Here is a 25,127-nt window from a genome sequence, read left to right on the forward strand (position 1 = left end):
TGACCTCGGTAGAGGCCGAATCCAGACAAGATCAAAGAAATGATACCAGAAGGGACCTCGCAGGTCCACGACCCAACATGGAACGAGATCAACCATATGTCAGAGCGGCTATTGAGCCCTCCTCCCGCCACGAAGAAGGCCCACCCGGATCAAGGACAGGAAGTCACCGGAACTTAAGAGGTATGCCTCCTTTAGTATCCGCTCACAACTTTTGTGTGTCGCCTGCAGAAAGAGTCTATGCCTTGGAGAAGCTCGGACCAAAGGTGAAGTGGCCAAAAAAGATGAGGTTAGACCCGTGTACCAGAAAATCGAACACCCTTTGCGAGTTCTATCAAGAACGAGAGCACAAAATCGAAGATTGCATCACCCTAAGGCAGGAAGTCGTAAACATGTTATGACAAGGACACCTCAAAGAGTTACTGAGCGACCGGGGAAGGACTAAATTTGCCAGAGGACGTGAACAACATCAAGGACCGCCGAAACCACCCTCACTAATCCACATTGTCCACATGATCATCGGTGGCGGCAAAGATGCTTCTATCCACAGCGTAAAGTTCACCACTACCCATAAGTTCAAACGGTCAATCACCCACGAACGGTATGATAAACTCGAAGAAAGTATCATCTTCAAAAAGTGAGATACCAACGGTTTGGTTTTCCCTCACTATGATGCCCTTGTCATCACTTTATGAATTTTAGATACCAATGTGAGATGCATTATGGTAGACGATGGGAGCGGCGTGTGCATTATCCACCCTTGAGTACTTGCACAAATGAAACTCGAGGATAAGATAGTGTCGCGCTGTATCACGCTAACAGGTTTTAACAATGCAGTGGAGCGAACATCCGACGAGATCACACTCCCTGTCCTGGCCGGTGGCGTCACTCTGGAAGCCACATTCCATATCATGAACCAGGACATAACATACAACGCTATAATAGGGTGACCATGGATACACACCATGAGAGCCATCCCCTCCACCTTGTTCCAAGTCATAAAATTCCCAACTCTATGGTGAATATTCAGTATACGAAGGGAACAACGCACGCCCCGGGAATGCTACTGCATCGCTCTAGACTACATGGTCAGTCAACAAACGGACAAAGAAAAAGAGGCATAGCAATCAACAGGGTCGAGGTCGATGTGCGATCGAAGCCGCGTGATCGACCGTAGAACACCTCGACCCTATTTAATTAGACAGGGATGACCACAGCAAGAAAGCTTACATCAGCCGCAAGCTTCAGGAACCAGGTAAATTTCGTCAATTCTTAACTGCTACCGCGGACTTGTTTGCTTTTAGCCATGCACATATGCCAGGTATCCCGAAGGAAATCGCCACACACAAGCTGAACGTCGATCCATTCCATCCCCCGGTGAGGCAGGTTACGCGTAAGTTCAACTTCGTTATTAACGATGCGGTACGTGAAGAGGTGGAAAAACTATTCAAAAATGGCTCCGCCAGGGAGTCGAGATACCCCCAATGGGTCGCCAACATGGTCACGGTGAAAAAGAAGAATGGGAAATGGAGTATGTGCATAGACTTTATAGATTTGAACAAAGCATGACCCAAAGATTCATTTCTGTTACCCCATATCGACTAACTCATCGACGCAACGACCAAACATGAACTACTAAGCTTATTGGACTCTTACTCGGGCTATAATCAAATCCTTATGGAAGAAGAAGATAAGGAGAAAACCACTTTCATCACCCATCAGGGGACGTACTGCTACAGGGTCATGCCCTTCGGGTTAAAAAATGCAGGGGCAACTTACCAAAGGTTAGTGATGAGGATGTTCAAAGACCAACTTGGCAAAATGATGGAAGTCTATATAGATAACATACTGGTCAAGTCCAAAAGGAAAGAGGATGACATGACCACCTAAGAGAAACCTTCAACATACCCAGACGGTACATAATAAAACTGAATCCCAAAAAGTGTGCATTCGGCGTGGCCTCGAAAAAATTTCTAGGTTTCCTGGTGTCGCATGGAGGGATCGAGGTCAACCCTGATCAAATCAGAGCCATCGAAGGAATACCAAAACACCTAACCACCAAAAACCAGGTTCAGAGGTTAACTGGCCGTATCGCCGCCCTTTCAAGATTCATTTCGCGATCATCAGATAGGTGTCACAGATTCTTTGGCATACTCAAGAAGGATAACGGCCTCCAATGGACTTCTGAGTGCGTCCAAGCCCTGAAGGAACTAAAAGCATATTTGTCATCGCCACTATTACTCACAAAACCAAAGCCTGGGGAACGTCTACCTCGTCGTATCCGAAGTAGCTGTGAGCGCAGTCCTGGCCCGAGAAAATAAAGGTACGTAGTCTCCCATATATTACATTAGCAAAACACTAGTCGACGCCGAGACGAGTTACCCTCACCTCGAAAAACTGGCCCTGGCCTTAGTCATAGTTTCACGAAAGCTTAGACCATATTTCCAATTTCACCCCATCTTGGTCGTCTCGACTTTCCCCCTAAGAAGCATTTTGCATAAACCTGAGCTATCGGGCAGGTTGGTCAAATGGGCCATCAAACTGAGCGAGTATGATATCACATATCAGCCGCGAACAACAATAAAGTCACAAGTCCTTGCAGACTTCATCGCCGACTTCAACACAAAAATAATGCCCGAAGTGGAAAAAGAAGCCATCCACGCTTCTTCCCAAACATAAGACCTCTGGGTCCTGTACACTAATAACGCATCAAATGCATCAGGGTTCGGACTGGGACGCGTACTCGAAGTCTCAACCGGCAAAGTGATTCACCAGTCCATAAGGTGCCAGAACATGACTAACAATGAGGCCGAGTATGAGGCCATAATTTCAGGGTTGAGACTAGCACTCAAATACGGGGCAAAACGGCTAAGAATACGGTGTGATTATCAACTCGTTGTCAACCAAATCACATGAACTTTCCAAATCAAGGAACAAAGGTTGCAAAAGTACTAGACCAAAATCTGCAAACTGTTGCTCGAGTTCGACGAATGCCAACTCGACCAAATCCCCCGAACATAGAATACCGAGGCAGACGACCTCACCAAATTAGCCGTAGCCATCAAAAACATTGCAACCGGAGAAAAGTGTAGTCCACCTTCTAAACTCATCGATAGACCTAATCGAGGTAAGAACCATAAACCTGACCTGGGACTGGCACAACCGTATTGTCACATATTTGCAGGAAGGCATACTCCAAGTGATAAAAAGAAGCCGAGAAACTCAGAATGCAAGCAGCTAGTTATAACATCATCCACAACGACCTGTATAAGAGAACGTACGATGTCCCTATGGCGAAATTCTTGGGCCCAAGTCAGACGCGACACGTTTTTAAAGAGGTCCACGAAGGACATTGCGGAGCTCATTCCGGCAATCTGGATTTGGCCAGGTGGCTCATACATGTAGGGTATTACTGGCCCACCATGAAAAAAGAGGTCACTGGTTTCGTGAAATAATGCAAGCAATGCCAAAAGTATGCCCCAATAATTCACCAAGTAGGCGAACACCTCTAATCAGTCACTTCCCCTTGGTCGTTCATTAAATGAGGAATGGACATCGTAGGCCCCCTCCCGGCAAGATGAGGTAATGTACGATTCCTTTTGGTTTTGACTGACTATTTCTCTAAATAGTTAGAAGTAGTAGCATTTTCCCAAATACGTGAATAGGAAGTGATCGCCTTCATATGGAAAAATATCGTATGCTGATTCGGCCTCCCCAAAGAGATCAGCTGCGACAATGGACCCCAATTTACAGGAAAAAAGGTCGCTGATTTTTTTGAAAAATAGCATATCAAAAGAATACTCTCAATGCCATATCACCCCTCGGGCAACGGACAAGCGGAGTCCTCCAACATGTCAATACTGAACATCATAAAGAAAAAACTTGAAGACGTCAAAGGGTTGTGGCCGAAAATATTACCAGAAGTACTCTAAGCCTACCGAACAATGCCGAAGACGAGCATAAGAGAGACGCCTTACTCATTAGTCTATGGGATTTATGCAGTAATACCGGTCGATGTCGGGGAGCCTAGCCTAAGATACTCCCACGAGAGTGGACCAAGGAACGATAAAAGCAGAAGGCAAGAGCTCGACGAAGTCGAAGAATGAAGACAAAACACAATAAGGCTACGTGCTTAAAGGCAAGGGTCAGACCACTCAAAGTCGGGGACTACGTGCTTAAAGATGAAACACAAGCAAGCAAAGACCCACGGGAAGGTAAACTGGGAACAAATTGGGATGACCCGTACAAAATCATGGAAACAATGAACAAAAGGGTCATTCCAACTAGAAACAATAGAAGGAAAGCTACTACCAAATAACTGGAATATTACCCACCTCAAGTGCTTCAACTTTTAAGAGATAAAGCGTCCCCCAAGTCGTATTCATTTTCCCCTCACTTGAGTTTTGTTCCTATTGGGTTTTCTCAAGGAGGTTTTTAATGAGGCGACGAAGGGGACACTTCAGGTCGAAGTGCACATAGATGGAGGCACAGAACGACTAGTTCACTGCTCAACCTCTCAAGACTTCTCCAGGTCGACCAATGAAGGGACTAGATAAATCGGGACTTGGACAGGAGCGCCAGCCAATGCCCGAAAAAAGATGTAAATTTCTCTCAGCGTATGAACAAAGCACAAATGCATGAAGTTTATTTCTATTTCTCCGGATATACAACCAATGCAATGTTGCCTCAAGTTCACAACATCGACTAATGCCGCACCTAGAGGCATATCTAACTAAACATAGGTTATGTTTGACCTCGTTTGAATTAACACCTTACCGGCCCTCGGCCATAACTAAACATAGGTTATATTAGACCTCGTTCGAATTAACACTTAACTGGCCCTCAGCCATAACTAAACATAAGTTATATTCGACCTCGTTCGAATTAACACTTAACTGGCCCTCAGCCATAACTGGCCTCGTTCGAATTAACACTTAACTGGCCCTCAGCCATAACTAAACATAAGTTATATTCGACCTCGTTCGAATTAACACTTAACTGGCCCTCGACCATAACTAAACATAAGTTATATTCGATCTCGTTCGAATTAACACCTAACTGAATCTCGATCATAACTAAACATAGGTTATATTCGACCTCGTTCGAATTAACACCTATCTGGCCCTCGTCCACAACTAAATATAGGTTATATTCGACCTCGTTCGAATTACCTAACTGGCCCTCGACCATAATTAAATATAGGACATGCTGGACCTCGTTCGAGCTAACATCTACTATCCCTCGGCCATAATCAAACTTAGGTTTTGGTTCGACTCCGTTCGAACAAACACCTACTGGTTCTCGGCCGTAATTAAACTTAGGATGTGTTCAACCTTATTCGAGCTAAATGATTACGACCAAAAAGGATCAGGTACAAGTAACAAAGTCGACATTTCATACATAGAATATTTTTACAAAGGCTTGTAAAGATGCCTACAAAAAATGCACAAGTTTGCAGCAAAATAAATGAAAGAAAGAAAAACTATTGGTCGCCACCAGGACCATCAATGCCATCGGCCTGACCATCTTCCCCTCACTATCACGACCCAAATCGATGGGCCGCGACGGGCACCCAGTGCCTTACCTAACCGAGCACCAACATAACGTATCTTTCTTATCATACCATCATGGGTAAATGGGCCAAAAGTGACCTCATGAGATAACCACAATAAAACATAAGGGAATACTAGACATAAGACGACCCAACATGATATGGAAACTTATACATATGACATACGGGCCTATAAGGCCGACATGATCATTTGTACACTCAAAACATAGGCTGACAAGGCCATACAAGTATCCATATATATGAAACATGTCTACAAGCCTCTAAGAGTGCATAAACGTCATAAAGGTTAGGACATGGCCCCGCCATACCAATCAATACATGTCCAAATCATACTGACCAAATAGGCAACTTCGGAGTAAGTGGAGTGCACCAACACCTTCCGCTGAGCTAATAGCCTACTAGGAGGACTCTCAACCTATCTATCGGGACATGCGAGCATGGAACGCAGTGTCCCCAGGCCAAAGGGATGTTAGTACAAATAAAGTACCGAGTATGTAAGGCATGAAAGCAGTATATAAAAGACATAAAAGAAAACAGGGAGTAAAGAACTCAATATGTAAGTCTGAATAGATCTGTGAATCCTGAAACATTTAAAATGTCATGCATATGCGTATAAATGTCACATCATGTATAGGTATGTGCGTACATAACATCATTAAGTCTCTAAGGGAATCCCATCATATTATCTCGGCCTCTATGGGCGAAATCATCATCGTAGACCAGCTGATCAGGTGGTGATGCATATATAACGCCATAACCTTTCCCCATATCCCATATATATATATATATATTCATATATATATATATATGGATGTTAGTACAAATAAAGTACCGAGTATGTAAGGCATGAAAGCAGTATATAAAAGACATAAAAGAAAACAGGGAGTAAAGAACTCAATATGTAAGTCTGAATAGATCTGTGAATCCTGAAACATTTAGAATGTCATGCATATGCGTATAAATGTCACATCATGTATAGGTATGTGCGTACATAACATCATTAAGTCTCTAAGGGAATCCCATCATATTATCTAGGCCTCTATGGGCGAAATCATCATCGTATACTAGCTGATCAGGTGGTGATGCATATATAACGACATAACCTTTCCCCATATCCCGTATATAACGCCGTAACCTTTCCTCATATCCCATATACATATAATATACGTGTATATAATACCATCTGGTCATGGGTCAATGTACATGTATAAATGAACGCAATGCATAATGAAGTAAGTCAATAAGATCTCTCGGAATGTCATAAGATCAATATGCCTTCGGTTAATATCATGAAATAAACTTTGTCAACTTACGTATTTTCTAAGACCCATGAACAGACGATAGAATAATAGGACACATGGGGAATCAAGAACATAGGCACCCCTAGTACTTCTAAGAATAGAATCATTTGTGAAAGTTCCGCGTTTGCTCGTTTCGTTTGTATCATATGGATCATGCCAAAAGGAAAGAAGGGATAGCCTTAACATACCTTAACTCCTTTGAGTCGTTAATACATTCAAAGCAATTCTTCAAACAACTCAACTCAATCTACTATAGCATAAGGAGATTCAAAATCAGTGTTGAGTAAAAGCTAAGTCCGCAACTTAAACTAATAGCTTATTTACGTAAATTTGGGCAGCATCTTCCGTGTAACAAGAGCCTACTCCAATACCATATACCAACAACAATGACCAGAGTAATCCATCAATACATAATTATCAATAACAAGACACCATATAACAACAACAAGTCATAACTACTTCACGACGAGCGGCAAGCTCCGATTGAAACCTGTATACCTCATATCACCCTTTATAGACATCTTAATTTAACTTAACAATATCATTAACATGATAATGAAGTCATTCATCAATGACTCCGGCCTTATACCATATTTTTTTTATAATAAATAAAATAATCCACAACTCCAGTTATCCTCAATTAGCAACTTTATTCACTAGTTCATGTCTAGTCCATCCATTTAACTTAATCAATGTCAAGATAACCTTAAGCACATACAATAACACAATATACATACCTCCTACAGTAGCTTCAAGTTGAAATCCAAGTTACATTTAGCTTATAACATCCCTCAATGTCAATACAACACCATAGAAGTGACTTAAACTAATCTTCACTTGCAATCTCAAGTTTTATATGTTTCTTTCATCAATTCATTTGATCAACATATATACATGCATAACAATAGAAACCATATCATAATAAAGTTATTTTCACCATTTTCCAGCCATAACGACATATATATTTAGCCTTAAAACAACCCTATAAAAGATAACAACATCTCCTCCCCTTTCAACTGTTATCTTGTAACCTTTATCCAAATAACTTAACCAACACATAGATAAGATTAATTCTAAGAAATATGGTGTTATACATAACTTAAATAATCTGAAAAACCTCGAACCAAAGCTTTTCTTAGCTTACAAGCACCCTTAATCACATTAAAACACCATAGAGACTCCCTTCTTCACTTAGGCTAACTATGATGTTTGATTATGATTTATTTCTTTGGAATTTGTTTGGAGTCTTTGGGGAACTGTTTGGGAGGGTTTGGAGAGTGTGAGGCTGGAAGGAGGATGAAAAATGAGCAAAGCTCATCCCAAAAACGAGATAAGAATAAGTGAAGGTCGGGCCCCGACCAAGTGGGTCCCATAGGGCTACCTACGCAGTCTCGCAAAAACGCAAATATCTCTCCACACCGATATCGTATTGATGAACGATTTTCAGAGTCAGAAACTAGATACATGGGGATTTAATTCAATATAAATATCTCCCTGTAACTCTCAATATATTGGGAGAAAACGGCCTCGCAACCTGGCCTATAAACCTGCCAGTTTCTCCGAAGTGCGGCGACGTGACTTGGCGACCCTATTTTAAAAATCGATATTTTTCTACCCCGATATCGTATGAATAAATGGTTTAGACCATTGGAAACTAGGTTCAAATACCTTCATTTTGGTATGATATATGTCCCAAAATGACATCATAAAGCTTACGAATTTAATTTCTCAAAACGACTCGTTACAAGGCAAATCTTAGCTCGATTTTTTCGCAACTTAAATTCGATTTTCCCAAACTTTATATTTTATATCCAAACATCATATATAGTTATATCATGACTTTAAACTCATTTAAATCATGAATAACAAGTCTTTTATTCATCTTAACTTACTTAAGACTTCGGTAAACCTTTTTTTATCCTTGTAGAAGGATTTCGTCCTTTTTGAGCTTACATTAGATAATCATAGGATGACAATGATGTCTGAAGTACGGGGTGTAACAACATTAAATCACTTCATATACTTTCAAAGAGTATCTCATTTCCGAGCTTACATCAATTGACTTATGACATACTTTCACGTACAAAAACATGGGGTGTAACACTCACCATCACAACCACCCTTAGGGTACGCATCCTCGTACCAGGCGTCCTCTTCAATCTGATCCATATCTGTGTCCCTTTCATTGTCACCGGCCTCCGGCGTAGCATGATCATATCCGCAAGCAATTTGAGCTTCATGGGCCTTAACACGAGCATCTTCAAGGGCGTCTCCAGGAACAAACACCGCCGCATGCAAATCTCGAAATACGTCCAACTAAAATCTGAAGTGTAAGAAGATGACGGTTGTGCAAGCTTTCTAGCCTTCTCGGCCTATAAGGCATCCACCTGATCCTGAAGGAGGGAGTTGTCTTTCTCTAACTCCCCAATCCTCTCATCAAGGCGCTCTTCTTTAAGACTGGCCGTCTCCAAGTCATTTTCTCTCTCAGAGAGAAGAATACGGATCACTACCTCCAAAGCTTCCGCCTTCCTCAAAGTTTTCGACCAAGCAAACTCAACTTTCTCAAGGTCCTCTGCCTTCTCGGTGACCTCACCTCTTAGAGCATCCGCTTTGAATTGCCACTCCTCAAGTTGGGCGCGCATAGAAACCACCTGGGCTTGGAGATCGCTGCACTAGGCTTCAACCCCCCTGCTAACCTCGAGCTCTTCCTCTATATTTCTTTGCGTCACCTCGAGGTCGCTGCACTTTTCGATGACCCTCACCAGCTCGTCATCCTTCTCATTTAGTTCATCTCGAAGAGCCTGGAAATTACCGCCCTCACCAAACCGCCTACAAATTTCCCGGTGCTTGCCACGGTACTCGCGGTATTTTTGCTGCAACTTCATAAAAATAGCCTTACGCCGCTCCTCTATTCGAGCGCTTTCAATTTCCAAGATCACGGTCTGAAAAAGAAAGAAAAAGAAAATAGACAAGAGTAATAACAAAGCCTAAACATTGAGAAAATAACGAACAGAAGCGTCGCAAAACTTACCCTGAGAGCGAGCTGGCTATGGTCCTCGACAAGGTAGTATCTTTCAGCTCTTGGAGAGTTTGACTCTCCACGTCATAATAAAGAGGACCGAGGTCAGGAACCATGTTCTTTGTATCTTTTAATAAATCCCAATCCATGGGGATCGCAATTGTCTGCGTAGCCCCCTCCAGTCTCACCTCCAGTTGGGTAAATCCCTCCTTCATCATCCTCATCTTGTCAGCATCGAGATCATAACCTGTCTCATAGCTATCCTCGGCAACGCCTTTGACTCTCCCCTCGGTCAACAAAGAAGCATCATTAGTCGGCTACGAAGTCGACGGTCCCTCATGCCGTAAATTATCAGAAGCCACAATAGTCGGCCTTTCAGTTCCTACCACTGCAAAAGGAAGAGGTATGCCCTTAACGGCCTCCACCGATATCGGAACATCAGATGCCAGTTTGACATCATCCTCAAGTATTATGGTCGCTGTCTCACGGATGACAAAATTATCCCTCACTGAATCTACAGCCCGGGCGACCCTATCACCTAGGTCCACCGATCTTCTCTTATGGGGAACCAAATTCCCGTCGCTTGGCGACTCGTCCTCGTCCACTAGACGATGTAAGGGGAAGCCGGAAGCTTCGATGTTGAAATATCCGCAGGCGGAGAAGAAACTAATGCTGAGCATCAGTAGATGGGGCTGCCGACCGAGCAGACTTGGCCGCGGTCACAGCGGGAATAAACGCCGAAGATAAGGCACCCTTCCTCTTACGAACCACAAGAGAAAGAGCCATCGACCTATTCAAAGTTCCTCGGGCTGAAAAAGAAAAAATCAAAGCAAGATTATCATCACCACCAAGAGCAAACTACAATAAGTAGGCAACCATGAGGCCAAAACAACAAAAACATATATAGATAACATCACTGGCAAAGGAAGGAGCATGCCCGAACTTCTTGAAAAATCCCGGCCACTCACGAATTCCCATGATGTGAGGCAGAATCTGGCCAACCCAGTCATAAATGTCCCCGACCAAAAGAGGGGGCGTAGTCTTGGCTGCACAAAAAAAGGATGAAATTTCAGAATCTACGACTAAAACAGACAGATCAAATATTTTAACAAAAGAAGAATAGACACTTACGAGTGTAGTTCCAAGTCTCAGGGAAGCCGTCCGCGTTGGCCACCACGTCTTCGGTTCAGACAAAGAAGAAGTTGTGCCAGTACTGACGATTTGCCTTGTCGTCCATCTTCTCCACCAGGCGTTTGACTCCCCGATGGCAAAGGTTCAACATTGTCCCCCCTATAGAAACTAGGGGCGAAGAGATTCATCAGATGCCGGAGTGTGATCTCGACCCCAGCTAACTCCATAAATTTAGTAAGCATCCTAATCAGCTTGTAGATATATGGGGCGAGTTGAGTCGGGCACACGCCATAGTAGCGATAGAATCCCCCCGCAAATGGAAGAAGAGGAAGAACGTAGCCGACCTGGAAGGGGTACGCATAGAACGCGCAATATCCGGGGCAGTGGATTTGTACCACATCACGCCCTGCTGGGTCCAAATAGATACGGGCAGGAATGTTGAATTTTTTCCTAAGATCTGCTAGACCGGCCCCTTTTATCGCCGACTAAGAAACCTCAGGTTCGTCTTCAGGTGCCTTCAAAAAATCAGACCTAACTTTCTCGCTACGAGGAATTATTTCCTCCACCATAGGAAATCTTCAATGGCGACATAGACGCCATCAGCGTGAGGAGGCATAAGCACCGCCAAAGGGACAAGGTCAGTTCCCACACCAGAACCAGAGGATACATTAGCCATATTTTTGATGAGAGAAAGGATATTCAGGCAAAGAAGGATTAGAAGCAATATGAAGTACTAAGACGAGGAAAAAAGACAAACAACAAGGGAGGAAGGAGAAGAAGTCACAAGGTTTTGATGAGAAAAACACGTAAAGAACAAATGAATGTCATCACATCTCTATTTATAAGAGTTCAGGCATCAAAACCGAGAGATTATGCCATCATTATCCAGCACTAGAATCGAAATGGCAGCTCCAACTGACAGTCACACGGGAAACAACGCAAAGCATCAGAAAAACACGCCATAATGACGCATGATGTCATGATGTCATTCTAGCGCAGAAACGACGCAACCCCAAAAGTTGCGGCCCACGGAAAGCCACGGTTCCAGCTTATCCCAAACTTAACAACCCAACCCACTCGTCCACTCTTCTCAACCATAACCAACAAAGTTCGCTTATCAAGGTCGTCTGAGGATGACCTCAATATGCTGAGGGACTAACTGTATTAGTCGAAATCTACCACGTAACATTTAAGGCGATGAAGTATTGGGGAAAAATCAGTTGAGGTCGATCAGAAAATGGCGAAGCTCATGGTCGAGATACTTATAATGGTTGAGGATGAAGTCCGCGAAAAGAATCGTAATGGCTAGTTGTTAGAATAAGATAATGGAGGGAATATTCTAAAGAATATTCTCTACACATTTACTATTGGGGTTTACTAATGATATGTCTCTTATAAAGAGGACAAAAGATAAGTAAAAGGGGTATGTAATATTGACCTGATAAGAACAGATTTATGAGAAAGATTCTCTCTCTCTCTAGCAAAGATACAAACATTACCTTTTCATCAATATTCTTGTTCGTATTATTCCATACTTTTCCATCAGATCCGAGAATAATTCGAAAATTCTAGGATTTATCTGTCACTCATCATTGTCAGGAGGAACAATCATCTAGTTCATTCTTTATTGGGTGAACCACTCCTCTTATTTACTTAAATGCCATTTATTGTTAGTTACTCCTCTATTATTTCTCATACTTTTTAGAATATTTAATACATGTTATTGTCAATCTCCCACTAGATCTGTCCCACATTATCCACACTTTCAGGATCCAAATTTAGAGATATTATTATTAACTAGGTTTAACCCATCATTCTATAAATACAATAGTTTTAACCGAAAGTTATACTTTTTGGTCAAACAAATATGTGGTCTTGTATTATTGAAATTTCAATTGTCTTATTATGTGTTCAATAAAGCCTTAAAGGCAACCATAAGTACTTCAATGTAATGCGTTTGAAGCAATAGAAATATAAAATGCAGTCAGACCTCTCTATAATAACATTATTTGTTCCGATATTTTTTGATTTTTATAGTGAATGACCGTTATACGTCTATAACTACATTTGGTGTCTCAATATATTTTGGCTGTTATAGACAAAATTTATCCAATTTTTTTTTTCTTTTTTAATACTACATATAAAATATAAAAAAAATATTTAAATTCAAAATCTCAAAGATATGCATATTTCACGAATTAAACGCTAAACAAATCTAATATATTATTAAAAAATTCATTACTAAACCTACAAACATTTAAACTCTAAGGCACACAATTAAATATTTTAAGATTGATGGAAGAACCTCATAATTGTAGCTTGTTTCGTAGATTCTAGTCTTTTACTAGCGGTATATCGCTTGTATCGGCGAAGATTTGCATCCAAACTTTCAGCAAAAGGATATCCAATTGCTTTTTCTTGAAGGCAATCTAAGAGCTTAACAATTGAATCTTCTATCTCAGTCCAGTAGCAGTAGGTTGAGGTTCTTCATCAGCACTTTCATCTGCCTCCACAGTGTCTTCTTCTTCTACTCCAATAACTTGGGCAATAATTTCTTCATCAGTGAAAGCCTCAATGATTGGAAGTGTTGCATCAAATTGCACATATGTGATAGCATCTATCATCTCATTGATGTTATCATATGGGATTTGAGCTATAAGTGATGATACATTCCCAACATCCTCGACTAGTTCAAGGTTTTCACTATCAATATTGGGATTGTCATCTGTAGGTAGGATTCCACTCTTTTTCCAACAATGGAGAATGGTGGAGGCCTTCACATCATTCCTTGCTTCTACTAGAATGTTAATAACTTGTCGGATATTAAATGTATTGTCACTATATAATGGATAGCTCTCATTGCACTCATATTCATCGATCAAATGCTTGATGAAATGACTTTTGTACTTAACTTTAAAATTTACAATTATACCAACATTAGCAGGTTGAAGGTGTGATGTCGTATTAGGTGGGAGATGATGAACCTGAATAATTCAATGTTAGCACAATAGCACCATTAAAAAATATGATCAAGGCTACAACAAATACCTTATTAAGCGTTAATTGACTTTCGTATTTCTCGATGTCACGAGGAGTAGCATTGTCCATCAACAACAGAATCTTGTGATTTTTATCTTCAAATTTAGCATTTAGACTAAGGATATATTTTTTAAAAATTTCACGAGTCATCCATGCTTTCTTGTTATAAAAATAATTGATGTGTGGCAGAGAGGCCATATCTATATTCTTATAACAACGAGGTTTAGCAACAGTTCCAATCACTAGAGATTTTAGTTTCTCTATCCTTGCAATAGAGTACAAGTTAAAAAAATAATTTAATAAAAATTTGGATTTTGTTTTGAGTTTAAATTTAGAAGTTTTAATATAAATCAATCAACTAAGAATCAAGTTAAATATTTCAAAGAAATAAATGAACACCGTCAATACTAGTTTGAAACAATTAAGCATTTAACTTTTAAGAAATTTCAATAAACTAAATCTATTTCTAAAAATATATTTTACTCAGAGCATTGCACATTAACATTGCGGTGATTATGGATTTGTCCTTCTTACTTTCGCTCTCTGGCACTTGAGCAAGAGTCTTGTTGGGAGCCATACAAAAGAAAATGACAGTCTCATCACAGTTGAAGACATCTCTAAGTGCATAATTTTTTATTACTTCTTAAAACTTAATGCAGAAAGTAGGAAGGTCTTGGATAGTCGTGCTTTCAGCCTCACCATGAAAACGGTGAGATTTGATGCCATGTCGTCGTTTGAAACGTAATATTCACCTACTAGAGGCAGAGAAATTTTTTCTCTCCAGTGTATTAATACCTATAGATTCTGCAGAATCAAGAGCTTTGGCGATGCTAATTGCATCTGTCAAGATGACATGATTTTCCCTTGCTTGAGTAAACCAAAACTGTATTGCTTTGTCGATCTGATTAATCTTAATTAATTAGTTTCTCGTTAAACAAAAGTTTAAATAACTTTTTCTTCTATATATACCTCTGGATGCTCACATTCGTGCAATCTCTTGCTTTGTACATGCCTTTGAACAACTTCTGCTTGCTTAGCCGCCTCTATATACTTATTCTTTTTGTTAAGAATGTCGGTGATTGTTTGGTGACTATTAAGTACAAATTTCTCCTTTAGTTGTTCATGAGTGATGGCAGAATTATCTTTTTTGTATTGACACAATGCTACCTTTGTTTTCAAAGGAATAACTTGACGTTTAGACCCCATATAGCATGAAAAAAATCAAAGGAATAGCTTGAAGTTTCTAAACGAATAACATTAGTGAGTTCTTCAAATTTTATTACCTATGCACAAAGAGAAATTCACTCAAATATTTAAACATCCAAAGAGTATCACGTGCAAATCTCTTCAAATAAAAAATTATTGGGTGCATATCTTAAAAAAATATAAATAGATTACGTTTACATATTATTAGCATTGTCCAATGTAAAATATATCATGTATAAATCTTCAAATAAAAAAAAGAATGATGTGCATATTTTCAAAAAGTATAAATAGACCTTTTAAGTATCTTTTGGCATTTTTCTAATGCAAAATATATCATTTGTAGATCTTCAAATAAGAAAATTTATGATGTGCATATCTTCATGGAACGTACTGCTATCCTTAAGATAATATATATTTCTATTATAAGTTATACATTAAAGTTATAAAATATTTGATTAAAATATTTAGAATTATTGATAGTAATAATCTTAAAAAATCTACATAATTGTTGTATATGGGTAATTTTACAAAGAGCACAATGTCATAAAGATGATTGTTGTTGTTATAGAGAGGTAAAATATAACATAAAAAATCGGTTCTGAAAAAAATTAGGCTTTTATAATGAATAGCTGTTATATAGAGATACTGTTATACAAAGGTCTTACTTATATTGTTTTACATATTGGAAGTAGAAAAATAGCATAGATGTGATAAGATTTTCAAGTAATGTATCAACTAGTCATTGAGGTCTATGAGAAACAGCCTCTATAACTCTATCTTCACAAGGTATGGGTAAGGTTACGTACATTATCCTCCTAGACCGTACCTGTGAGATTGCACTGAATTTATTGTTGTTGTTGAAGTATCAACTAGTCATTGGGCTGTATATGTCAACAGACAGCTCAGTGAAATCATGGAATAAACCAAATTATGTCAAAAGACAGTTCAAATATATATAATACCTTTTTAGTAAGGCAAAATGGCCTCCGACCACCCAAACTTACATCAGATTTTAAAGCCGGAATATAAACTTTTGATTTTTTCATTTTAACACGTCAACTTAACTGATTGCTTATAAGTAAGCACATTTTACTTTTGATTATGCTTACGTGGAAATGGTACAGCTGACGTGGTCAAAGTAAGTGCTAATCACGTCGAAAAAGCACGTGGTTCGAATTACTCTATGTAAAAAAAAAAAATTAAATCTGAATAAAAAAAAGAAAAAGTAAATAAAAGACAAAAAATAATAAAAATCCTAAATCCCTCCCGTAACCCCCTTTCTGATCTTCTTCTTTACCTACCCCATTTTCTTTCTCCCCACCTTTTCCCGTTCCTCCACCCCACCTCCTTTCTCTTCATTGAACGACCCCTTGGCTAGTCCTCGTTTCTCCACAAAGTATCATTTTGACGTTGGTGTATCTCATTTTTTCAATGGATGGCAGAGCTATGGTGGTACAGTGATTTTGGTGATCTTCTTTATTGGGACCGCGAAATTGCTTGAAACTTTTAGGATTGAAATTAATAGGTGTTTAAAGAGGTATGTTAGTTTTGATTTTGACGATTATCGCCGAGATGCCATTTTTTCCAAGGGAAACCTTGTCGGAGCGATTCTGAATTTTTTTGATAATGGCATATTGGCATGAATTTGGGTTAGAAGGTGGAGTGTCTGCCTATTTGCATCTTTTGCACAACTTCTCTATGCTTTGATTCCCTTCTATTTCTACTATTTCTTCTTTCTTTTCTTGCTTTTTCCGCCATGCCCCAATTTGTATAATCATTTGGACTTTTACCATTGGATTTTGGAAATGGTGGCCGGTCGGGGCAAGGTTATGGCGGAGATATGACGAAGAAGAAAGGAAAGAGAGGAAACATTAAATAATTGGTAAATTGATTTTTAAAAAAATGGGACCCACAATTACAAATGGCTAACAATAAATGGTCTTAGCATCTGAAGTGGTATTTATTTCAGGCAATTGAGATACACGCTTAGCATCTGAAGTGGTATTTATTTCAGGCAATTGAGATACACGCTCTGAGGGGTTTTTATAATAAGTATGTTTAATGAGTTAAGGTGCTAAAATAAAAAAATCAAAAGTTCATATACCAACTTTAAAATGGGCCATTTTGCCTGTTAGTAATTTGGCATCTTCACAAAAAGGTATTTGACCATGCTTTTAGGAAGAAGAAGAAGCACTTTTTGAGAAGCAGAAAAAAGTAACTACTCCCCAGAAGCAAGCAAAAGCAGTTTTGACTTTTCTTCTTACCAAAAATAATCTTAGCAAAATGTATTATATACCAAAATAATCTTATTCTAAACCTAATAAGTAGGATATTAATGTATAAATATTTCTTAAAAATAATAGCTTTCTAATATATAGTGATTTATGAGGTAAATGCTTTTATATTGCTGAATAATTTTCAAATTGATTAGTCAAACACAAATTGCTTCTCTTCAAAAGTACTTTTTCAAAAAGCACATTTCAAAATAAGCTCATTTTTTCCAGATTGGCCAAACAAACTATTAGTCAACTACAAAGAGGTAAAAATCTGTTTTTTCCAGCTTCAAGGGAAAAGACTTTCATTCAGTTAGCTCAGTATTTATACTATGAATCTTAAAAGTCTCATTCTTTACATAATCAAAGCTGCTGAAGATCCTTCAAAAGAACATGTTCAAACTTCATAGGCAGAGTGATGAGGGAGATTATTTTTTTTTTCTTATTAAACGAAGTGCAATAGCTACACAGCATTGATCAATAGGCTCTACAGATTTCTACCTGGGACCTTGCTACCCAATGCCCACAAAAAATAGAAGAAATTCAGGTTACAAAAATTAGCTTGTGATGGATCATGTGTGAATAAAATGATACTAGAAACCCATTCTGAGACTTTGATCTATCATGTTAACTGCAAAAAGAGAACTAAGCTTTTCCCTGGAGTTATTTTCACACTTGCTACGTAGGTGGAAAGAATCGATTGAGATTGAATGGCAATGTATAGAACTCTTCATTTCGGTTATCACCTCTGAAAGTTCTGAACTTCACCCACCATGGCATACCCCTGTCTTTCTTTGCTTTCTCCACTTCCAATGTGTTGTCAAGAAACACCGCAACTATTAACCCCACCATTGGAGGCGACGTGAATATGGTGTTTACGATTGCATTGAACTGCAAAGCGAAACACCAAAACAGTTTTCAGATCTTAAAACACATTAAAATTATGCTTCCAAAGACAGTATTAATGCAACATATAACGATGACTTGATTCGGACAATAATGTAATCCATCAATAATCCTAACCAGTTGCAACAACAACATATCCAATATATTTCCAATGTGGGGTCTGGGGAGGGTAATGTGTACACAGACCTTACCACTACCTCACGGAGGTAGAGAGGCTGTTTCCGATATACTCTCGGCTCAAGAGAATCCTAACCAGTTACATTTAACTTTTTTAGGTCTATTAACCAGTTACTCTATGCTTTCATCAAGTTAGTCTATTACAAATCATGTATAACACATATGGAGTAACGATAAACATTAAGTTACGACAACTAGACAAGAGTACAAACAGTTTCAAATTACTACTATAACTGAAGTTGCATATAATTCCAACAGTACTTACCCATCCTGCGTTGGTGTTAACAAGACCATGACGAGCTGGATACCAATATTCATTGAAAAATTGTGGTATTGATATCCCAAGGAAAAGTGAAAGACCTGTTATTATGAGATTCCTCATACAATTCAAATTTGTGAATTGAAGAAATGATAATCCAACTGAGCCTGCAAAGGAGAAATCAACCTTACTATCTGGAGAAAGTCATAAACTAATTTGATGTTATCTGAAAATAATCGCATACCTACAAGGCCAAACAGAACACAGTATAGTGCAGCATATATTGGGAAAGGTATTGATGCAAAAACAGCACCAAATTTCCCTGCATAAAACAGAAAAATATAAGTTGGAAAAATAAAGGAATATGTACAGTGATTGGCTGACAGATAGACCATGTGTGCATATGCTAACCAAGCATAGAGAAGAATATCATAAAACCAGCAGAAATCTGAACAACTCTTCGACTTCCAACTCGAGTCAATCCAAGAAGTCCCACATTTTCCCTGAATGAAGCGCCATAATTACGTGTTACCTATATATCATCTGAAAGTACAGAGAACAGAGAGCTACATTGTATTGCCTGAATTCTTACACAGAAACAGTGGAACCAGTGCCTGTTCCGAAAAGCCCATCAAGCAAAATGCCTATTCCCTGCAAAAAGAAAATTAGAACAATAAAATGTTTTAGGAGAAATGAATTTGGTCAAACTAACTCCTACTATAGTATGAAAGGAATGGTAAAGACTAAAGAGAGTCTGTTCGTTACAGTTATGACGTTATCTTTAAGGTGACGAAAATATTAAGAATAAGACAATATCTACAAGTAGTCGTTTTCATTCTCCTCAAACGAGTATTTTCTTTATACACAATAAAGAAAAATTTTGTGTGCTCTATCCAGATATGAGGGGCATCCTGTTTAAATTTGGTAAGAAAACCTCACCTGCCATCCAATGCCACGGCTTAGTACATAGGCAGGAGGTGGAGTGGCAATTGCCAGACGAGAAGCTGCCATATAAGCTCCGGTTGACTGCACACAGTGTTTGAGTCAGAATATAGTCTTTTCCATAAGCCACTAAAAGTGTATCTTCATCAAGCCAAAATAATTACTTAGACAAAAGCCATTGTATAGCAATAATCTTCGTAATTTAATTAAAGAAAGCTTCAAAGAAACACTCAACGGTAGGACAAATTTGGCTAAGTACTGATAGATCATTTCAACAACCAAGTATGGCTCAACCCCAAACCAGCTTGTAAAATAGCCCCGTCAACTGAATCATTTCAGTTCAATTTGCAAAATGAAAGAAGAAAAGAAACAGGACACGCAAGTACCTCAACCATTGACACAAGAACTGCAGACATCATAGCAAAAGAATGCCCTGCTGCAAAAGTAGGAGGACCCCACTGCAAAGGATATGGGAACATGAACCTGAAATTATATTCCAAATGAAAGTTTAAAACCATTGGCTTAAATCAGCAACGGTATCTAAGAGAAGCCAAGCATTAAACGCACCATGGAGCAGTGGAAATGAGATTTGCTCTATCAGTGCGGCAACTATGTTGAGTTTTATTAGATTTGTCTCGGTAAGCCCCACTAGCCGTCAGAATAATTGAATATATCCAGATAATTGTAACACAAATCAAAACAGGAAACCGCTCGAAAATTGGAAAATCCCTCAGTGGTTTAACATTCTTTAGATACTGCAAAAACATAAGTGTTACTTGAGTAAACTCGAGAGCATGGGAGAGAAATGTTCAACCATTTTAAAGCACCACTTACTTGTGATAAGCCAATAACCAACAACAGCATTGGAAGCCCAATTTCAATGCAATTCCCTAGCTGCAAATATGGGGAAATAGTTCATTATAAGAGCGGAAAAGATGATTGAGCTTACCCCTTGTTTTACAAGGAATTAGTGAGCATAATAAGTTAGCATATTATTATCCAACAATCTAAAACTGGAGACAAGAGGCAGATTTTCTAGAAACAATTGCACATAATTTGTGTGGAATTAAAGACTCAGAGCCAATTTTAAACCAGACTCAGAGCCCGTTAGCATGCCATAATAAGAAAAGAGGGGCAGAATAACCTATAAACAAGTGAAAAGCTCCATGTCGGATTGAAATCTGGAAATTTTACTCAAGCGCAGGCAAAATAAAGAGAAAAGCCACATAGAGCTTCAGAAAGCTTCAAGCCGAGTACCCAGTTATGGCGAGAAAAAATTAACAAATTTTGACAAGAAACAAACAAATGTTAGAATTCAAGATAAATGTCCAACATTAGCAACAAATACTTACTGCAGGAAATCCTCGCTGAAATAGGCCCAAACCAACTAATCCCACAACGGGTGCCATCCCAAGGGGACTGAAGAAGCTGTAAACAAGCAGCAAGACAGTCAAGAATATGGCCATGTACTGACTCTGACTTACTGAACAATAAACTACCGATATCATACCGTGAGAAAAGCCCCCAAACTTGGCTGTATCCCAAAATAATTTGAATGCTAGCTGCAACAATTAAAGCTCCTTGAATAGCTCGCATCGTATGTACAAATCTCTGCAGTACAGTTTAGATCCTCAAACCTCTTCTTTTTACATAAAATTAAGGGTTCATCACGAAAAAGAAAGTAAAGATCAATTTGGTAATATCTCAAATGATCAAGTTTATAAAACCAAGGCAGCGTAAGCTACAAAATTTCAGCTTTCAATGAGTCTATTGATCATTGGAGCAAAATGGATAGAGGAATGACTGAGATTGGAGGACTTACTACATGTGGCTCACTAATTCGTTGAAGATGTGAGTCGCTAATTATATAGACGATAGGAACAACATATGCAAATGAACCTCCAACAACAGCTGGCAACCTAGTTCCAAACAATGCTTGGAGAAGAGTATTTATTCCAGCCACAAAGAGAAGAGTTTGTATAACCCTCGCCTTATCACCCTGGAAAGAGAAATAACAGATTTTTTTATCAGCAAACGAGCTTGAGAATCACTGTTTTCCGCTAATGCAATGATATCTTTTTTTTTCCTATGCTGCACGGGGAATGTGAGATGTATAATCTGATAACTAGAGAATCAGCTTACATCTGATCCGCCCATTAAGGGTACAAGCCACGAGGGGATCATCACACTTGTGCCAAGCATTAATATGTAATTTTGAAAGGCTAACAAGACAGTTTCAGCTGCAGATAAGAAAAATCAGCTTTAGTAAGTATACGAAAGTGATAGAGTGACAATGCTTCATACTGTTGTAGTCTTAAGTTTAGCTCATCGGTACTGTTCAAGAAGGGAAGAAGATTAGATCACTTCGCCAACTTATAAAAGATTTCGAACTTCTTTTTCCCACCAATAGTTTCTCCAGCTTTACTTAATTACACACAGAATCAGCACAAGAAATTATATATTCTTTGTGGCAATGATTGAATCATCCAACAACTCCACAAGATGAAATGGCTCTAACACGGTAGTATCCTTCTAGAAACTCGCTGTTAAGAGATTAACTGGCCAGAGATTTTCATCAGGCATTAGAAATCCCAATACTAACTAAGCCATCCTTGAATTGGACTGCATTAGAACAAGGCTTAAAACTGAAATACCAGGTTGAAGAATTTGTGCCCTCATTTCCAGCTTAAATTCATAATGGATGAACTAGCCCAGAATTTTCTAAGCACCTCACTTATCTCATTCCCAGTCAACAACGCAAATGAGATGTTCAAAAGCAGTATAATATGGATGTCCTCAAATGCAGCATAGAACCAATAATACTGAAATTCGGAGACTCCATTCTCTGCATTTATATTTCTCTCATTATCAGTTGTCCTTCTTATTGGTATTCATTCAATTTTGTTTCACTAACATTCTTAGGTTACTCCATATATAGTTCCGATATGGAGATGCGGGCTATTTCCAAGAAGTGCATTGTTGTTGGATACTTGAAAAACTCCTTTTTTTTTCATTTTCTTTGGGAAATTACCTGAAATCGATATTACTTAAGGAAAGAGAAGCCTTAATATTGGATGGTTAAGAAATGCTATGAAAATGAACTCTTCTGTCAACCCCAAAAGCTCAAGATTGAGCAAGGTTGCAGCCATAACAAGAATTAGATGTCAAAGTTACAATCTTTCATACAAATCAGAAAGCAGCAGAAGAAGAAAATATCAATAGCTAACCAACATTCTCAGTCCCCCCATTTTGAACCATCAAACACTAGGTAAAGACAATTAAAAATAGCATCTTTAAGGCACACCAAACACAGAACCCCAAAGAAATGTAGCAAAAGTTGCCAACTTTCAAAATATGAAACTTTTTTCATCAACTCAAAATGGACCCTCTAGTCCACTCCTAGAAGGCCCCAAAAAAAAGGAAAGAGAGAGAAAAGGAAAAAAAAAAAGAAAAAAAAAAGAATGTCCCAAGCATTGATTTTCACATTCCAATACGCCTCATCCAACCCACAGAAAAAAAAAAACTCAAATCAATGAAGACATAAACCTACACACAAACACACTCTTCAGTGCATCATTGAATGAGAGAAAACCAACCCAACAAAATAAAAGATGAATAAGTAATAAACATAAAGGAATATCCTTTCTCCTTCACTTCTCTCAAACATTGAACAGTGCCAGTAAATGCCATAGCCTATTCAAAAAGCTAATAAATGAGCCTCCCACTTCATCCCCATGAACCAATACTTGTAGTAATATCATAACTTCAACTCTTTAACATAAAAGTTTCAAACTTTACACACAAAAGCACACACTGAGAGTGAGAGAGAGAGAGAGAGGTGTACGCCAAGGAGGATTGGAGTCAATGCAGTACTCAAGGTCTTGAAGTTGTTCCATAGGAGGATTGGAGTCAATGCAATACTCAAGGTCTTGAAGTTGTTCCATGGGAGGATGTGCAATGTCAGCCATTGCTATTTGGGTGGCGAACCTTCAATTTTTCCTTCAAACAGAATCAGAAGAAGAATAACATAGAGATGAAAGAATATTAATACTCACTCAAATGAAGAAAAAAAAAGAGAGAGAAAAGAGAGAATATTTGTGAGGGGGGAGAGCATATAAGGAAGAAAGTAGAGAACTAAGCACAAAGTAAAGCACCAGCCAGCAGCAACAGCACTACTACTCCCCCCCCCCCCCCCCTTCCCGACACCACCAGTTGAAAAAAGAACATAAAATAAGTTTAGCAAGAATTTACAAGGAATAATTGTTCCTTCTCTTCACTCTTCCTCAGTAAACTATTCAAAAAAAAGAATAACTCAAGAATATTATATTATCAGATAGAGTAATATTTTCTGTAAAGAAGTAGTATTGAAAGATATCTGTTAGACCAACTTGTTACGGCTACTTTTACTAACCTGAAACCTCAGTAAACAAAACTAACCTGTCGACAGAACTTCTTTAGTCTAATTTTTTGAAAGTTTGTACTTTGTTTTACCAATGAAAAAGGCCCTGATTCTTGGTTTTATTGCAGATATGCCATTGTTATTGAGTCCACATGTTCAACTGGGAGAGTCCAAACTCAAAATGGAATGGTAACTTTCATCTTAAACTACTCAGATCAGTGCTGCTCTCTGTCTGTTCAAATGAGGTCCAATTTTAAATTTTAAATGAAGGACAGAAGAAGAGGTAAATTCTGTTGGAGGAAACTATTCATGTAATCTCCTGAGTTATACCACAACTAGGACTCTTTGAATAATTTGGTTAGCTTGTTAAATTCGTTAGAAATATTTAATGCTTATGTTTAAGTAGTTTTACTTGGGCCATTCAAGTGTCAGCTTAAAGTATTATTCCTGCTAGAATACTACTCTATCTGTCCTATAAACACTCTTATTTTTCCTATTAAATTATGATACTGTGATAGATTTGAAACATTAAATACTAAATGTACTTCATATGGTATTTTATTTACATTTTTTTTTGGGTCAGAATTTATTTACATTTAGTTTGTATGTCAAAAAAAATTTCGACCATTCTTAAAATGAAAATTCGTCAAATATCATCATATAAGATACGACAAAATAAATACTATTCCCCTTGTTCTAATTTAGTAATTTATATTGCGGTTTTTGATTCGGCATGTAACTTTAAAAAAAAATAAGACTTTTGAAACTTGTGATCTCAAACAAGTCATAGATATTTGTGTGATTGTAAATTAGTTTATTATGGGTAACATAAAATTTTAAAGTTAAATTATTTATAAATAAGATAGTATTACATCTCTTAGGAGCGGACTAAAAAAGAAAGTATGA

At 38.5% G+C, this 25,127-nt stretch overlaps 1 protein-coding gene across 2 annotated transcripts; it reads right to left on the minus strand.

The window, feature by feature from the left end:
* Positions 1 to 17,957: 17,957 nt before the first annotated feature.
* Positions 17,958 to 23,790, minus strand: LOC107803046 (nucleobase-ascorbate transporter 1). Of its 2 annotated transcripts, none has more exons than XR_012702737.1 (14): positions 23,667 to 23,720; positions 21,965 to 22,062; positions 21,645 to 21,821; positions 21,333 to 21,433; positions 21,175 to 21,250; positions 20,657 to 20,716; positions 20,390 to 20,577; positions 20,209 to 20,305; positions 19,820 to 19,906; positions 19,473 to 19,531; positions 19,292 to 19,383; positions 19,129 to 19,202; positions 18,887 to 19,047; positions 17,958 to 18,429 (listed from the first exon to the last, which is right to left on the minus strand). XR_012702737.1 is itself a non-coding variant. In XM_016626644.2 (14 exons), the coding sequence occupies exons 1-14, from the start codon at positions 23,788 to 23,790 to the stop codon at positions 18,217 to 18,219; spliced, it is 1,611 nt and encodes a 536-aa protein (XP_016482130.2). In that variant the 3' UTR covers positions 17,958 to 18,216. The 2 variants fall into 2 exon arrangements, 1 of the variants encoding a protein (XP_016482130.2); XM_016626644.2 differs by having other exon boundaries at positions 19,125 to 19,202; positions 23,667 to 23,790.
* Positions 23,791 to 25,127: the final 1,337 nt, after the last annotated feature.

Source organism: Nicotiana tabacum, chromosome 2 (genome assembly GCF_000715075.1).
Source record: "Nicotiana tabacum cultivar K326 chromosome 2, ASM71507v2, whole genome shotgun sequence".
In the NCBI taxonomy this organism is placed as follows: domain Eukaryota; kingdom Viridiplantae; phylum Streptophyta; class Magnoliopsida; order Solanales; family Solanaceae; genus Nicotiana; species Nicotiana tabacum.